General features: G+C 34.6%; 1 protein-coding gene across 10 annotated transcripts in view; it reads left to right on the top strand.

The window, feature by feature from the left end:
• LOC127943344 (uncharacterized) overlaps positions 1 to 19,268 on the top strand; it is a 119,795-nt gene that overhangs the window by 41,594 nt on the left and 58,933 nt on the right. For 2 of the 10 annotated variants that reach the window (XM_052539709.1, XM_052539711.1), the window contains exons 2-5: positions 10,095 to 10,427; positions 10,571 to 10,690; positions 10,851 to 10,927; positions 15,452 to 15,601. The exons of 3 other annotated variants lie outside the window; for them this stretch is intronic. In XM_052539709.1, coding sequence (XP_052395669.1) covers positions 10,095 to 10,427; positions 10,571 to 10,690; positions 10,851 to 10,927; positions 15,452 to 15,535 — 614 coding nt within the window. In that variant the 3' untranslated portion in view covers positions 15,536 to 15,601. Of the gene's footprint in view, positions 1 to 9,849; positions 10,007 to 10,094; positions 10,428 to 10,570; positions 10,691 to 10,850; positions 10,928 to 15,451; positions 15,602 to 19,268 lie in introns of those variants that run through there. 5 more of the 10 variants (XM_052539712.1, XM_052539713.1, XM_052539718.1 and 2 more) reach the window with 3 other exon arrangements.

The following is a 19,268-nucleotide window of genomic DNA, read 5'->3' as shown; positions in this document are numbered from 1 at the left end:
ATGCAAAAACAGTAGTGCAATGATATTTTTTGTAGAAATAGTTTACTGTGCTTGTACATTAACAACTTTAGACAGTTTATGGTGTAATAGCTTTAACCATGTGCAGTTTCTTAGCGTAATGCGATGAGGAAGTGTGTGGTTTACAGTTCGCTCTAGCGTCCGTTAAGAAATGTGGCAACTTTTGGGCGAAAGCGTTAGAACAAACATTTGTCAATGCGGTGTTAGGCTATACGGTCATTATAAAGTTTTGTATGTTTATTTTCATTTCAACATATTAATGAACGCTGTTACAGATTTTGTCTTAGTAACGCGTAATACGATAGTTTTTGTTAAAAGATAAAGATATGGGCTGTTTGAGTAGCACCGTCGTCTCCGATGCTCGAAGTTGTCACCGCTTACAGGCACCCCACTAACCTAAACCTGTAACTCTATCATAATTATTTAAAATAACTATAAACTTCATGCGTGACACCTATGTAACTAATATGTATGCTAAACAAAACATTTGCGGTTGTGAAAAAATGAGGTGAATTAATGGATGTCAGAAACTGCTCGCCTCGCGGTTTTCTTAAAGAAGAGCGGGTTATTTAGACGCGACAAAGCGCAGTTCCAGTCGTAGTGCGGTTTCCCGGATCAGACCTTAAGCACGATCAATGACTAAAACGGTCAAAATCATCCCGCCTCTCACTTAAATGAACGACTTATCAACAGCGGTTTATTTATTGAAGTACTGTTTAGAGACGCATACGATGAAAATACCGCATCCATGACATCCATGACTTTTAATGTCTAACTTTAGTGTAGTAGATGGGTTTGTATTAAGTATAAGAGTCATAACAGAAGATGGTAAGGCTCATTTTAAAAGTCGAGGTAGTGCCTATTATTTGTCTTTGTGACACAGGTAGACCAGAAGAAGCTCTAAAGTGTATCACAATCTCAGTTTAAACACTCTCTTGACAATCGTTTAATCATCTTGTACTCTATTTTGTTCACGTTTTGTAGCGGCGAGATGTACATTAACGAGACTCTCTGTCTGTGTACGTGCATAACGGATTTGTGTGTGATGTTAGTCGCTAAACATTATGGTTTCGCGATACATGAAATTATTGAAACCGTCGTCAATTTCATAGTAGAACAAAACTTGAGGGCCTGCCGAGATTTTCTTTTCTGGCTAGATAACTTGTGATGTCATGTCATCCCTATTGTTTGTAATAACAATTTGATCACTTTCTTCATTACTTCATTGTAAATTCAACACTGTTTTGTTGAAATAAAAGTTTGAATCCTTTCACCGGAAATTCTTTCTCAGAGTTCATATTTTGGATTTTAATGATTTAGCACATTACAATGAGTATACTGTCGCGGATACTCTAACGGGGGGTAGATGTAAGAGAAATATGAAGAAACAAACTTGTATCTGATATAAACTAGGATAGGATAATGATATAGCGTAAAAGATATTTTATGAAATCAAGCAAATTCACAGAGATATCGCTACGTATGAACAAAGAATTTGAGGGCCAAAACTAGAAAACAATCCGCGAGGCCTAGGAATAACGCTTAGTTGGTGAAAATAAGATAAGAATGCGAAAGTCCGTTTAAACAAATTGAAACAGAAAGAATGAGCAGAGTCCTGGAAGCGTACGATTGTACTTGTTTAGATTAGATTCAACTTTATTGTCATTATGCAGAGTACAAGTACAGAGCTAATGAAATGCAGTTAGCATCTCACCAGAAGTGCAAGAATATAGTGTTTTATATACATAAAAGTGCAGAGTAAGTAAAGCTATACAGAATATACAGTGTAGTTGCTATATACGATATTGATCAGAGTATATACAGAATATAAATATGAATGCAATGTAGGGATCGTATGTACATTATGAACGGAGCAATGAAGGATTACATATACATTATGAACAGCAGGAACTTGAGAACGGCGGTAATAAATACAGTCGAATGAGTGTGCAAAAGTATTGTTGAACGATGTATTATATGCAAAAACAGTAGTGCAATGATATTTTTTGTAGAAATAGTTTACTGTACTTGTACATTAACAACTTTAGACAGTTTATGGTGTAATAGCTTTAACCATGTGCAGTTTCTTAGCGTAATGCGATGAGAAAGTGTGCGGTTTACAGTTCGCTCTAGCGTCCGTTAAGAAATGTAGCAACTTTTGGGCGAAAGCGTTAGAACAAACATTTGTCAATGCGGTGTTAGGCTATACGATCATTATAAAGTTTTGTATGTTTATTTTCATTTCAACATATTAATGAACGCTGTTACAGATTTTGTCTTAGTAACGCGTAATACGATAGTTTTTGTTAAAAGATAAAGATATGGGCTGTTTGAGTAGCACCGTCGTCTCCGATGCTCGAAGTTGTCACCGCTTACAGGCACCCCACTAACCTAAACCTGTAACTCTATCATAATTATTTAAAATAACTATAAACTTCATGCGTGACACCTATGTAACTAATATGTATGCTAAACAAAACATTTGCGGTTGTGAAAAAATGAGGTGAATTAATGGATGTCAGAAACTGCTCGCCTCGCGGTTTTCTTAAAGAAGAGCGGGTTATTTAGACGCGACAAAGCGCAGTTCCAGTCGTAGTGCGGTTTCCCGGATCAGACCTTAAGCACGATCAATGACTAAAACGGTCAAAATCATCCCGCCTCTCACTTAAATGAACGACTTATCAACAGCGGTTTATTTATTGAAGTACTGTTTAGAGACGCATACGATGAAAATACCGCATCCATGACATCCATGACTTTTAATGTCTAACTTTAGTGTAGTAGATGGGTTTGTATTAAGTATAAGAGTCATAACAGAAGATGGTAAGGCTCATTTTAAAAGTCGAGGTAGTGCCTATTATTTGTCTTTGTGACACAGGTAGACCAGAAGAAGCTCTAAAGTGTATCACAATCTCAGTTTAAACACTCTCTTGACAATCGTTTAATCATCTTGTACTCTATTTTGTTCACGTTTTGTCTGTTTGACCAAACTCTGAGAAAACTGCAAAACAACGTGTCAACAGATCGGTCGACTATCTCTGGTAAAAATAAATAAATAAAATTATACATGTTTACGAGTCACACGTTGACAATTTTTGTCTTATGTGACCATTACAGCTAAAATCACTGAATTATGAAATGCAAAAGTGTGTACGGCATTTTTCTATAACCGTTACAAAAGTGAGAACGTCGTAGTTCTCAAATGTGTTTGTATTACAATGGTAGCCCATATAACAAATCTGGAGAAGTGGAGAAGCAAAGATGTTTAGCACATACACACGTACACCGGAGATGTTGCTTTATTTGAATCGAAGAAGATGGCCGTAGGAACTGATAACATTGTTTAATGTCGTTGTGTCAAAATAATAGAAAAGTTTGGGCAATTTTTCTTAAATGAATAGAATACGCTCACCCCGCTCTCTTTCCCACGCGAGATTTAGCATGAACTTACAGGAGTCTTAAAAATAAAAATGTGAATTGTGTCATCGGCTATCCGAACCCGATGACTAAATCTAACGGAGTAATAAAAATATAATTTACAAATCAACAGTTAACAAAAAAAAAATACTTTAACAATTGTATTCTGAATTCTATATGCGTTGTAAACGTTAGTTTTCTTGCTATACTATCTATCTTAGTGGTTTGGTCGCTCGAATACACAAAAGGTTATGGATAAAATGTATCTCACAAGAGTGTGGAAACTTTAACGAGTGTACCGTTTGATTTGTTTAGGTTGTAATAGTTTTAAGTGTAAAACAGCTAGACTTCATTTTTGCTTCGATGCTTCATGCGATCACACTTTTGGACAGACACAAAGTTGAGCTAAAATAAATATCTCGAAGAGAGAAACTGTAACTTAATTTCTTAATTTTCATTTATTCCTATTACGATGACGCCGCACAAAGATCGCATAAAAACGTACGGTCCGACAAAAAAATTGTGAACGGCCGTCCAAAATCTTGATAGGGCTAAATCTCGAGGTGTAAGAAAAATGTGATTTACAAAACATCGGGATTCTTAGATGTGAAACACCCTTGACATGATCTGTTGGCATCTACAAAACAGTCAAAGCGTATGTTTTCTGTTCTAGGTAAGAACATTTACACCGAGTGTTATAGGCCGGGTAAATAATTTGAAAATAGTATTTCTATCGAATGAGAAAAGTTCAGCGTACATTGAAAACATTTTCTGATGTAGAAATTATGTTTCTGCCAAACACATCCAAAGAGAAAGAGTTTTCTACTCGTGTAAGAAAAGCACTCGGGTGGATAAATTATATGAAGAGACGATGACGGTCATCGGTTATTTAAAAAATAAAACGATAGACGGTGTGCCTTGCTTTAGTGACACACAATGTGTTTAAACTACAGGATAGAAGGATGGGGATACTGTAAAATACAACTATAAACTTTAAGAAAAGTTAACTTTCATTACACTATTGTAAAGGGATCTTACAGTAGGCTAAATGAAAAGCACTACGTAATAAGGCTGAAGGGCAAACAACTGATGGAAAAAAACACGTTGGGGGATACTGTCGGTTAAATATATTGTTTTAAATAAGGATTTAAATATAATATGGATAGTACTTTTAATACAAAACATATAAAATAGAACTACAGCCTGTTAGATGTACAGGCGGTCATTTTAATATTTTTGCTTTTAAATGGAGGTATTTTGGGACGGCTAAGCAGAGGGCCTGCAAATGTCTTTCCTGCTCTGTGTCTGAAAGTACCGTAGATATGTGAAAGGTTTACGACCGTAGCAACGCACATAAATTACATCTCTAGGACGCGTGGGTCTTTCCTGAACCATCTTTAATGGTTGAATACGATCGAGGGTCTTTCTTCTAAAAGATAAAGCAACTTCATCTAAACTTCACAGTCTATACTGTGACAAACAAACGAGCTCCTCAGCATAGATTTAAAGCAAAATCAATATTTTAAGTTTTATTTTTAAAAAACATACAGAAATACTTTGGCTTCATGTTTCATTGTGTGTGTGTGTGTGTGAGAGAGAGAGAGAGAGAGAGAGAGAGAGAGGGAGAGAGATAGAGAGAGAGAGAGAGAGAGAGTGTGTGTGTGAGAGAGAGAGGGGGGGAGAGAGAGTGTGTGTGTGTGTGTGTGTGTGTGTGTGGGTGTGAGGGAGAGAGAGATAGAGAGAGAGAGAGAGAGAGAGAGAGAGATGGTATGAAAACTTTGAAAATGGTGCTAAAAATAAGAACTTTAAAGAATCTAAAGTGATTAATGCATGACGCATCTAATATAATATAATCATATATATGATATATGATATAATATGATATAAATAATTTTTTATTATATAATATTATATAAAAATATAAAATATTTTAGGTAATATATATCATCATTTTGTTGAATTAAGAATCAACGGACATCAGATGTACCGGGGGTACTGATTATTAAAAAACATTACATTAATGTTAGCTTTGAAATAATGTACACCATTGACTTAGATCATGCGGTCTGGAACTCCACCCTCGCCTGCGCGGGGTGTGTGTGTGAAGCAGCCCCTCGGGTCTCACATACATTTCACTACGAGGACCTGTGAGATTCTGTTTATGATTTAATCATTTTTATTTTATTTTTTAAGTCGTATTATTTTATTTTGGGGATATTTCATTCATGTTTGGACATCTCTCACCGGTCTAAAACTGTAAGGGATAATTTTTTATATGTATCATCAGAAATGTTTATTGTATATATACTATGCTATCACATTTAAAATAAGTTATCTTTTAAAAAAAAAGAATAGTATGGTGTGTTTTATAAGTTTGATTAACTTAAATGTTGAATACCTTTTTTTTGTTTAATGAATTGCTTTAGTAGCCCGATGTCATTATATAATTATTTATTTTCCTATTCTTTAACCCCTGGAGTCTGAGTGGGTTTTGGGGGGACTGGAGATATTTTGGCATCCCTCAGACGTTGGTGTTTTTCATTATCCTAAAACGTATTAATGGCTAAAAGTATGAATATCCGTAATATGTGATCAGCATGATTGTACATGTCTGTAATTTTATGATTAGTTTTTGTTTAAAATATGTTTAAAACTTGTTTGTATATGTTGTATAAGTATTGGTTGAATACATGATTAAAAAAATGTATGATAAAATTATTTGTTTTGGTTTAGTAACATGTCTGTTACTGCGATGTGTTTTATAAAACCGATGAATACTTGTTTAAAATGTATGTTCCGGTTTAGTAACATGCCGTCATATATAATTTAATATTGTTTAACCTTTTAACTGTCACCCCCATTTTTTTACATACACGTGAAAGTACACTATTCACACTTAAATTGTTATAATTCATAAACGCTTTTGAATACAGACTAAAGGTTGGTCTCTTTTTAAAGAAGACAATCTGCAGATTATTGCAGAAGTGAAATCATTTAAAAAAAATGAAAGCATAAAAAAGTTATAGAAGTTTAAATTTACTGTAAATACATTTATTATTTTTTTTTATTATATTTTATTTAAAATAACTATTTTATAAAATATGTTTTAATCCAAAATTTCTATAAAATTAAAGCCATATGTCTAAATAAGTTGTGTTCCAAATTTGAAGTTGATATAAAAAAAATTTAGGTTCATATGCAATTCTGTTTAGGTGTTATACCACAAAAAGCCACCGGGGGCCATTGAAACTCCATTGAATTTTTTGGATGCATTTGTTTGTCACAAATGTATCAATTTCTCTCTCAATATTATGTCTATGACAAAATAACCACCAAATATGGAATCTTGAGACTCAGACCTTTCCAACGATATGTATTTTGTCAAGATTATGAAAGGTTTTGATTCTAAAAGACCGTAATATATTTGGAATATGACCCCTCCCACTGAGGGGAGGAGCACGCTAAAAGATTTTAAAGTATGATTTCCATGGTAACGCAGTGTCCGATTTCAAAATGGTTTTCATAAGATGAATTTGGAGTATATAAGCTTTCAAATGATATATAATTTATGATGATTACTAAAACATGTGATAGGGAAAAAGGAAGCGGAGTAGATTTTTTGTGACAAAGGTCAGAACTCCTGTTATGATGTATATGTTTTGAGGTGCACTCTTTTTATAAATTAATCTTTTACTGTTCCTTCCTAATTTTTAACAACAAAACATGGTCAAATATCTATTTAGGAGTCTTAGACCTTTCCAACGATATATAGTTTGTCATGATTAGATTAGGATATAATTGTAATATATTGAATTAAATTTAGGCGTCCCGTATACGGGACGGTGACATTTAACAGGTTAAAATAGAGATAAGTCTCTTTTTAACTTGATATGTCCACGCGTATGTCCGCTTGTTTATATGGTTTATCAAAATACAAATTTGTATAGCGCCGTGGATATTATAGTGATATAACAAGGTACATGTGGCTTATGATGAAGTTTATAGGCTAGTCATAATTCAGATCGCTTAAAAGTGTACGTGCATGCAGCATTTTATTGTATGGTGGTACTGTAGCTGTACGGTTAAAATAAATAATTAAACAGCTTTTTGAAAAAGATATGATATAAAGATGGATATAAAAGGTTTTAAATATAATATAGAAAATGTCTTGCAACAAATAATGTGAAATGAATTTAACTGAATTGTGTCAATGACACGTCCGGGTTCCTCAATAGACCATATTCTTCATTCTGTTCAATTATATATTTTTTCCCCGATCCTGGTAAAATGTATATTTTTAGTGATGAACAAAACTAATGTAAATGTTTTGTTTTATATACATTAAAAGAAGAAAATAAGACTTGGAGACGAATGTGTGTACACAGGCATCAGAGGGAGAGAGAGAGAGAGAGAGAGAGGGGTACGAGAGATGCTAGCCGCGCACCAAACGTAATTCATAGGTGAACCGTCAGAAAACTGTCAAAATCATGGTACTCCCGCATGAGATACGTTTGGTTTTAATTAAAAAATGGCTTTGAAGATATTATGATTGGTTAGTAAATTCCGACGAGTGTGCACTGCGGCGTGCAAACGCAGACAGTGGGGACACAGAGGGTCAGGATCAAAGGTGTGTGAAAACATCTCTTTTCTGCTCTCTAAAAAAAAAAAAAGATCTTGTTTTATCTGAAACAGTCGGTTTCAGTATATTTTTTATACAGTTTAATTTATAACCTTTTTTAAAAGAACAGAATGTTTTTTCAGCCTTGGTTAAATCGCTTTACATTATATAAATTATAGAATGTTTTATATATAAATGTGAAATAACTAAAATGTGTTTTAGATTATATAAATTATAAAATGTTGTATATATAAATGTGAAATAACTAAAATGTGTTTTAGATTATATAAATTATATAATGTTTCATATATATAAATGTGAAATTATTAAAATGTGTTTTAGATTATATAAATTATATAATGTTTTATATATGAATGTGAAATAATTAAAATGTGTTTTAGATTATATAAATTATATAATGTTTTATATATATAAATGTGAAATAATTAAAATGTGTTTTAGATTATATAAATTATATAACTGAAATGTTTTTCAACCTTTAATTATTTTTTAGAATTATATAAATTATAGAATGTTTTATAAATATATATATATATATATATATATATATATATATATATATATATATATATATATATATATATATATATATAAATAAATGTAGAACACACCGACCCCATTTATACACCGCTCATAAATGTAATGGGAGGGGGAGAAGCCTTATAACCACACACACACACACACACACACACACATAACCGTATAACTGTGATAAACTTCAAACAAGCTAACTGACACAGAGTTCAAACAACTGGCACAGACTTCAAACAAGCTAACTGACAAAAAACTTCAAACAAGTTATCTGGCACAAACTTCAAACAACCTAACTGACACAAACTTCAAACAACCTAACTAACACAAACTTCAAACAAACTAACTGACACAAAGATCAAACAACCTAACTAACACAAAGTTCAAACAGCTTCTGTCAAAACCGCATGATCGATGCGTGGGGAGTCTTTCATGTTCCGTTTAAACTAGCCGTCAAAAAATATAATTTAGAACTAACAGGTCAATAGGGTAAAACTTTCTGTCAAAAGCACATGATCGATGCGTGAGGAGTCTTTCATCTTCCGTTTAAACTAGCCGTCAAAACCATGATTTAAAACTAATTAGGTCAATAGGGTAAAACTTTCTGTCAAAAACGCATGATCGATGTGTGGAAAGGTCATAGGTTAACCCTTGATCTCATTTGTCCCGCCCATCCATCATAAGGTTACCGGAAGTTCAACCTGTCAAAAGGTCAAAGGTCAAAGTCATAAATCATCATGACAGAACGTGTAGTATAATAACTACTTGTGTTTTTATTATTATTATTATTATTATTATTTCCCCACTATATATGAGCTTTCTTTATTGCTCAGCTGTGATGAATGATGCTTTTCTTGAATGTACAGTATAGCTACAGTTGTTTGTAAGGATGATCCAGAGAAAAGTGCTTGTCAAATGGTCTGAATACTCAGTCAATGTGATATTTCAGTTTCTTGCCTTTTAGTAAATTTGTATATCTGTTTTTATTTATTTATTTTTTTGCTTTGTCATTATGGAATATGCATGATATAATAGAAAATAGAAAAACTAATTATATTATAAAGCATTTGTATTTTTTTTTATTTTTTATTTAGCTTAATGTACTGAATTGTTCTGTAATGACAAAAGCATTGTAATTCACAATTCTTAGAATTACAAAGTGGATTATTATTTAAGTTGTATATTCAATTTATGTGTCAAATTTTTCTAAACTGTATTTAGTTCAGGTTACAGGCCTGAAGATGGCTGAAGTGCTCTCAGAGAAGCCCAGCTCTGACTTCCTCTTCTCTGTGTGCTTGAGGTTTCACTGTGTTTCCTCTCACAGTGAGAGATGTTTGAATGATCACAGTATAGAAGATATTCATCTGGATCACACGATGAAGATCATCCAGCTTCTGATCTGTGAGTTTATCACATATTGAATCAGTAAATGGGGTTTCTTTTTATTTAATGTCTTAATAAATTATAAAATAAATGATTTCTCTCATAGATCTGTTCATGTGGTCTCAAGTCACAGAGAGTCTAACAAACACAGCAGTAACTTTAGGAGCTGATGTGATTATAAGCTGTGATCTTGATATAGAGGAGATTTACTGGTACAAACTGAAGTTACCGGATCCTCCAGAGTTGATCTTACGCACTTACAGTAGCACATATGAAGGAGCTAAATATGAAAACAGCATCTTTGAAGACAAATACTCAGTGAAAACTAACAGTCGTCTGTTCATCAGAAATATCAGCGCTGATGAATTAGGAGTTTATTATTGTGTGAAAACTAGTGAACCACAAAAATTCAGCAACGGCACCAAAATCTACATCAGCGGTGAGTTACTTTCTCATTTCAGATGGATTTTCAATAATAAATACATTATACACATTTATGAATAACTAATATTTGTGAAGTGTCTTTGTTCTGTTAAAGACTGAAATTGAATAAAGACTGATAAAACCAAACCTATTGTACAGAATCAGTCTACAGGAATCAGACAGAATCAAATGCTGCTCCAGAACAGGAGACACCATGGAGAAACCTGACCATCATCACATCTGTCCTGCTGAATGTGCTTCTGATCATTGCATTAATAGGTTTGTACTGCTTTTACTGCGAGTATGTTCAGGTCTCACTGAACTAAATACAAGAAGACAAGAATTTAAATCTACAGAAACATAACCATATTACACATGCTCTTTGTTCAGACTGTTATAATTTATGAATTCAGTTTTGTTTGATTGATTGTTGTTTCAGGTTTGGTGAAGAGCTACACTGATGTACCTGGAAGATCTAAAAATTACACTGAAGCTCAAAACTCAAAAATTCCAAAGGTAAAATACGTCTTTGATAAATGTTATATTATTTTTTTTTTTCTTTTATAGTATTTGAATTGAAGTAAATTCTTTCAACCTCAAATTACTTGAACAAGATTAATTATCTGAATGATCTGAAAAATGTAAGATATTACACAACTCTGGGAAACACTTGACTGAGACAGAAAATATTTAAAGGGGTCCTATTATGCTCTTTTGCAAGGCCTTGATTTTGTTTTGAGTGTGTACTAGAAAAGACTCTCATACTAGGTTGTTCAAAAAGCACATTATTTTTCACATATTTTAAATTATTACAAAACCTCTATCCCCCAACTGGTATGAACAGCTCAAATAGTACATGTATCAAATGAAGGCCCGCCTTCTGAAATACAAAATGTGCTGTGATTGGTTGGCTGGGACAGTGTATATTGTGATTGGTTAGCTGGGCCAGTGTGTGAGCTTTGATTGGTTAACCGGGGCAGTGTGTCTGTTGTGATTGGTTAGCTGGGCCAGTGTGTGTTGAGCACTGTTGGGAACGTTACTTTAAAAAAGTTATTAGTTATAGTTACTCACTACTTGTTCCAAAAGTAACTGAGTTACTATTATAATTATTCTATGATAAAAGTAACTCGTTACCAGGGAAAGTAGCTATTTGCGTTGCTGTTAAAAAAATAAATAATAAGTTGCTATATGTCAAAGAAATGTATTGAATTGAGTAGAACAGATAGGTGTTCGTAGATAACTTTGGATATTTATTGCACGTCAACAGACAGCAAGAGTTTTATCCTGCACTTCAAGTATTATCTTTGTAAGAATTTTTTTTTTGTCTTCACTCTTGGACATAATGTACACATTACATGCACGTTCTTGCCTTTGAGCACAATGAATTTGAAGTAGTGCTTATATCTACACCTTGCTGCTGCTGCTGCGAATCTCTGTTTTAGCTGTTGCGTGTGTGTGGCGCCGCCGGCGCGTGTCCTGGTATGTGTGTAAAAACACTGGCTCTGCATATCCAGTAATGTTAACGGCGTTGTAATGATGGGAAAAGTAATTAATTAGATTACCCCATTAATGAAAAAATAACATTGTTACCTAACGGCGTAATTCCAAACACTGGTGTTGAGATTTGTTAGCTGAGACATTAGGTGTTGTGATTTGTTAGCTGGGCCAGTGTGTGTTGAGACTGGTTAGCTGGGCCATTATGTGTTGTGATTAGTCAGCTGGGCCAGTGTGTGCTGTGATTTATTAGCTGGGCCATTTTGTTTTTGTGATTGGTTAGCTGTGTCAGTGTGTGCTGTGATTGGTTAGCTGGGCCACTGTATGCTGTGATTGGTAAGCTGGGCCAGTGTGGGTTGTGATTGGTTAGCTGGGCCATTTTGTGTTGTGATTGGTTAGCTGGGGCGATGTGTGCTGTGATAGGTTAGCTGGGCTGGTATGTGCTGTGATTGGTTAGCTCTGTCAGTGTGTGCTGTGATTGGTTAGCTGGGCTGGTATGTGCTGTGATTGGTTAGCTCTGTCAGTGTGTGCTGTGATTGGTTAGCTGGGCCATTTTGTGTTGTGATTAGCTGGGCAGGTGTATGTGTTGTGATTGGTTAACTGGGTCAGTGTTTGCAGTGATTGGTTAACTGGGCCAGTGTGTGTTGAGATTGGTTAGCTGGGCCATTATGTGTTGTGATTAGTTAGCTGGGCCAGTGTGTGCTGTGATTTGTTAGCTGGGGCATTTTGTGTTGTGATTAGTTAGCTGGGCCGGTGTGTGCTGTGATTAGTTAGCTGGGTCTGTGTGTGCTGTGTTTGGTTAGCTGGGCCATTTTGTGTTGTGATTGGTTAGCTGGGTCAGTATGTTCTGTGATTGGTTAGCTGGGCCATTTTGTGTTGTGATTGGTTAGCTGGGCCAATGTGTGCTGTGATTGGTTAGATAGGCCGGTGTGTGCTGTGATTGGTTAGCTGGGCCGATGTATGTTGTGATTAGTTATCTGGGCCGGTGTGTGTGCTGTGATAGGTTAGCTTGGTCAGTGTGTGCTGTGATTGGTTAGCTGGGCCTGTGTGTATTGTGATTGGTTAGCTGGGCCAGTGTGTGTTGTGATTGGTTAACTGGGCCAGTGTGTGTTTAGATTGGTGAGCTGGGCCATTAAGTGTTGTGATTAGTTAGCTGCGCAGGTGCATGTGATTTGATTGGTTAGCTGGGCCTTTGTGTGTGCTGTGATTGGTTAGCTGGACCTGTCTGTGTGCTTTGATTGGTTAGCTGGGCCACTGTGTGTTGTGATTGGTTAGTTGGGACATTTTGTTATGTGATTGGTTAGCTGGACTGGTGTGTGCTGTGATTGGTTAAGCTGTGCCAGTCTGTGTTGTGATTGGCTCCACTTGGCATCTAGTTGGGAAATCTCATGCCCCTTATCATAGCCACCTGCCAGCTTCAGTTTAAATATTGCGTCAAAATCAAATCAATTTGAGATTGATTTTAACCCAGATGATTGTAACAACTCTAAGTTCGTCTGCCTTAGGAAAGCTCTTGTTCCATTCATCGATATTTGTGATATCACAAATCCCCCCAAAAATGTGTTGTAGTCCAGAAGAGATGTTTGTTGAAGTTTTTGAAAAGTATTTTTTGTTAAATATAATATCTACTTTTGAACTGAACTTTGTACTTTAAACTTTGCAGATTTTTTTATTAATTCTCAAACAGCAACATTACAGAACTGACTAAAGTGGTAAAAAGTGAAAAAGCATAATATCATCCCTTTTAAAAATGTGATTCGAGCCTGTCATGCTTAAAAAAGAAACCCCTTCATCCCTTGTGAGAATTCATTTGCAATAATAATTGGCTGACTGTACAGTATTGTTCAAAATAATAGCAGTACAATGTGACTAACCAGAATAATCAAGGTTTTTCGTATATTTTTTTATTGCTACGTGGCAAACAAGTTACCAGTAGGTTCAGTAGATTCTCAGAAAACAAATGAGACCCAGCATTCATGATATGCACGCTCTTAAGGCTGTGCAATTGGGCAATTAGTTGAATTAGTTGAAAGGGGTGTGTTCAAAAAAATAGCAGTGTGGCATTCAATCACTGAGGTCATCAATTTTGTGAAGAAACAGGTGTGAATCAGGTGGCCCCTATTTAAGGATGAAGCCAACACTTGTTGAACATGCATTTGAAAGCTGAGGAAAATGGGTCGTTCAAGACATTGTTCAGAAGAACAGCGTACTTTGATTCAAAAGTTGATTAGAGAGGGGAAAACCTATAAAGAGGTGCAAAAAACGATAGGCTGTTCAGCTAAAATGATCTCCAATGCCTTAAAATGGAGAGCAAAACCAGAGAGACGTGGAAGAAAACGGAAGACAACCATCAAAATGGATAGAAGAATAACCAGAATGGCAAAGGCTCAGCCAATGATCACCTCCAGGATGATCAAAGACAGTCTGGAGTTACCTGTAAGTACTGTGACAGTTAGAAGACGTCTGTGTGAAGCTAATCTATTTTCAAGAATCCCCCACAAAGTCCCTGTGTTAAAAAAAAGGCATGTGCAGAAGAGGTTACAATTTGCCAAAGAACACATCAACTGGCCTAAAGAGAAATGGAGGAACATTTTGTGGACTGATGAGAGTAAAATTGTTCTTTTTGGGTCCAAGGGCCACAGGCAGTTTGTGAGACGACCCCCAAACTCTGAATTCAAGCCACAGTACACAGTGAAGACAGTGAAGCATGGAGGTGCAAGCATCATGATATGGGCATGTTTCTCCTACTATGGTGTTGGGCCTATTTATCGCATACCAGGGATCATGGATCAGTTTGCATATGTTAAAATACTTGAAGAGGTCATGTTGCCTTATGCTGAAGAGGACATGCCCTTGAAATGGTTGTTTCAACAAGACAATGACCCAAAACACACTAGTAAACGGGCAAAGTCTTGGTTCCAAACCAACAAAATTAATGTTATGGAGTGGCCAGCCCAATCTCCAGACCTTAATCCAATTGAGAACTTGTGGGATGACATCAAAAATGCTGTTTCTGAAGCAAAACCAAGAAATGTGAATGAATTGTGGAATGTTGTTAAAGAATCATGGAGTGGAATAACAGCTGAGAGGTACCACAAGTTGGTTGACTCCATGCCACACAGATGTCAAGCAGTTTTAAAAAACTGTGGTCATACAACTAAATATTAGTTTAGTGATTCACAGGATTGCTAAATCCCAGGAAAAAAAAATGTTTGTACAAAATAGTTTTGAGTTTGTACAGTCAAAGTTAGACACTGCTATTTTTTTGAACACACACCTTTCAACTAATTGCCCAATTGCACAGCCTTAAGAGCGTGCATATCATGAATGCTGGGTCTTGTTTGTTTTCTGACAATCTACTGAACCTACTGGTAACTTGTTTGCCACGTAGCAATAAAAAATATACTAAAAACCTTGATTATTCTGGTTAGTCACATTGTACTGCTATTATTTTGAACAATACTGTACATCATGTCTTACATACTGTATAAGGACACATCATATATATTGATATGATACATGATATATAATATATTTCTCTTTCAGTGTGCTGAAATTGATTTTTACATGTGTCCTGGTGACACTGGGCATTGCAGAGAGCAGAGAACTGTTGTCCTTTACAGCCAATGAATTTTTCTGCTTTTATGTTTTATCATTTGTCAAAACACTGGAAATCAAGGACACAAACCTCAATAAAAGTACTAAAAAGGTTTTTTTTTTTTTTGGCTTGCATAGTAATTGTGTGTGTGTGTGTGTGTGTGTGTGTGTGTAGATAGATAGATAGATAGATAGCTAGATAGATAGATAGATAGATAGATAGATAGATAGATAGATAGATAGATAGATAGATAGATAGATAGATAGATAGATAGATAGATCTAACATCTGCACAGCTCTTGTTTGTGGTTCACACTTGTTTGGTCACTTGATGAACAACAATTTATACACTTGCATGTAGCAGGTGGTTTAAACTTTAACACTTGCTGCATGCAAGTGTAACTATGACCAAGTGGAACCCCACACGCTATGAGTAAATGTAAACCTAGACCTATTTTACTGCTGATTTTTAACCAATTTTATTCTGTTCATCTTATTTATTTCCATAAACTGTCAAACAAACATTTCAGTTGGAAACAGAATAACAGCAGTAACACTTGACTAATTTTAGACTCCTTAATCTCTAATCCATATATAAACTTAACAAATACCTTACTATTAACAAGCATCAAATTAGGTTAATTACAGGACATAACGTGTGACCATTAAAGGTACGGTATTAGAGATTAATATCTAAAAGATAAAAGACAAAAGCTCTTGTATATGGGTTAATGTCTGATTTTAAATAAAAGAAAACACACATGTGGTCAGAGCAAACCTGCCTTTAACTTCCTCATGATTGTGGTTAAAATCACCCTGTTATTTCGAAAGTGCTGAGGTAATGTTTATCTTTATAAATGTGTGAAAGAAACAAGACTGCACTTTTATGCACTTTTAACTTCAGTGTTTTAACATCCTGAAGGCCATGCAGCTTCTTCTCTTTGAGTTTATTGTACTTTATGAATATTTTAATTTTGTAAATTAATAAATTGACATTGTTTTATGACACAATGACGTTCCAAATTGTTTTGTATGTATGTGTGTGTGTGTTTTTATTTTATTATTTTCACAGATCTGCTCATATTTTGTCAAGCAACATAGACTTTAAAAGATCAACAAACATATTTTGATCATAAACTGTGATCTTGATGAACAGGAGTTATTACTGGTTATTAATGAAAACTACCAGATTCTCCAGTCCTGATATCACTCTCTACAACTCAACACTAACACGGATATGTTAAGGATGTTAGGAAAATATAAAGCATGATGTGTCTCTCAAAGTTAAAGTTTAAAGCTTAAATATCTAAATATAATAAAGCAAATGTACTGAAATTCAGGTCAACAGCACGATGAGAGTGATATTGCTTTTATACATCAGTTTAATGTATGTGCCGTTTATGGGCAAGTAAATTTAAAATAAAAATAACACCTAATTATGCATGTGAGTCCTGTTTAAGGATATTATAAGAACTACAACTAATGATGTGTTTTTTGGTCTATTTGTTATATCAAAATCCAATTAAAATGGATTTAGAGACTTTAAATTAAATATAATTTATGCAATTATGTTTTTTTTTTTTTTTTTTTTTTTACCTAACATATGTTCCCTGGGAATTAAACCCACAACATTGCGCTGCTCTACCACTTGAGCCACAGGAACACTCATTTTAATTCCAAGGTTCACAAAAAGAGTGGAAATTAGTCAATAAAAAATGGCAATACATTTCAGCGTTTCAGCCACTCCCACAAGTGCAAATGAAATATTGAAGCCATAAACCCATTTGTAAAGTAAACGTTTTTATAATCAAATGCACACAGACCAACTGTGACTGTGAGTGTTAATGCAATTAAGAAAAATAACATTTGAATGATAATTTTGCCACAGTTTTTGCTTGAACATGTTACACATATCTAAACATTTCTGTAATACATTTTCATTTTTCATTTTGCAACTTATAAATCGTAAAAAAATTAAAAAATTAAAAAAATAAAACCAGTATATGAAAGGGCAAATTAAAATTAGGCTATGTAATTTAATTTTCATTTCGCACCAAACGTTGCAAAAATGAATTGGAAAATGTAAATGTAAATACAGAAATGCATTGTCATTTTACATATTGCATTGTGATTTTGCAAATTCCATTTCAAATTGAATATTGCTACCCATATGCTCCCATACTATCTCAGGGGGAAATAATAAACACTTTCAAAAAGTTGAAAAGATTGTAAAGCTCAAGTATTGTATTTTTATGTTCGTGACCACCAGAGGACAGCATTGGTCCTCTAAGGAACATGTCGAAGTGAAATCTGTTGAAAAAATACCTCACCTCTATCCTACTGGTGGTATTTGCTCATAACCTACCTTGCATATCCACCTTTTTCCTCAACGCGGAAGTAAGCCTATGGGTGAGACTAACGCTTCATTAGGTGCTATAGGTAAATAACGAGGAGAATAACAACATGCAGTAAACGGTAAAACTGTTTGCTTTACAAACCAGTGTGTTCTCAATTAAGATAATAGGTTAAAATAATATGATAGGACACATCAATTGTCAATATCAAGCAACAAAACAAACTGTTTAGTACAGCTAAAAATAGCTGAAGGCAAATGAGATCGGTTCCTCTCTGGAATTCATGTTTCCACTCCGGTTGCCTGGTCCGTGTAATAAACCCAAACAAATAGTTAATCAAACATTTTCCCAAAGTAGCCTAAATTCCGCGGATTTGGCAACACTGCCGCATGCAAATACACCAAACACACCTGGATGTAAGGAAAGCAAAAAGAGACAAATCTCTTGCTACACTGCAGCATAGTAAAATTATTCTCAGACTCTCGTTTATGTTCTATTGTTTTTTATTCATCTTGCAATTGTTTCTTTATTTTTGCCTTATGTCCGAGTTTTTGCAGTTTAATTTTTCCACTGCAAATGAGTGTAATCTGTCCGTGCTGACATCCAAACTCAGGGTATTATATTACTGTTTCCATATAGAGCAACAATACATTTTAACTAATATTCTATTTGATTAATCTGTTTACCTTCTTACTGATAACAGTGGAATATAGTTCCTCATATAGGTAAAAACTATATGAGGAAATTCTAAATTACAAAACTCAAGGTGTTTATCCATTTGTCTTTAAAAAAAAAGAGCAGAAATATTTCATTTGCAGATGTTCCTCCACTTTCCAAGTTGATGGTAAACAAAGTACTATAAGTGATAACTTCTCTATACTGACACGTTTTCTCATAGCAAAGTGAGGTATAGTGATACTCCAAAACAAAAAGTCAGTTCTTGTCAAGACACTATACTTTACTGACTTAAAGCAACTAGCACATTGACAATGACCTGTTTTCTAATATCAGTTTAAATGGGTGTATTCTTTCAATTGGACCTTTAGAACCTCATTACAGGTTATTTGTTTAGATTTTAACAATACAGCTATTTCAATAGATGGCAAACTTGATCACATCTCCTCAAAAAACAATGTAAAGTTTAGAAGAAAAGTGGTTGCTGGACAAAAAGGCCTGCCAATTTTTGTTTTAGAATTAGAAAAAAGCAAGCTTGCCATTTCAGCTAGATTCTGCTGGCCTTGAATGGGGGTGGACGTTAAAAAAATGGTTAAAAAGGCAACTAAGTATTATGTTAACAGCTAGGTGATTATGTTAACAGCTAGGATGAATTTAGTGGGGAAAGTCACCACCAGGACTAACAATGTAAATGAGTACATTTATTGACCATTACACAAAATAGCCTATGCTATTCT

The sequence above is a fragment of the Carassius gibelio genome, chromosome A22 (assembly GCF_023724105.1).
Source record: "Carassius gibelio isolate Cgi1373 ecotype wild population from Czech Republic chromosome A22, carGib1.2-hapl.c, whole genome shotgun sequence".
Lineage (NCBI taxonomy): Eukaryota > Metazoa > Chordata > Actinopteri > Cypriniformes > Cyprinidae > Carassius > Carassius gibelio.
This window is presented reverse-complemented; position numbering and strand designations above follow the sequence as displayed.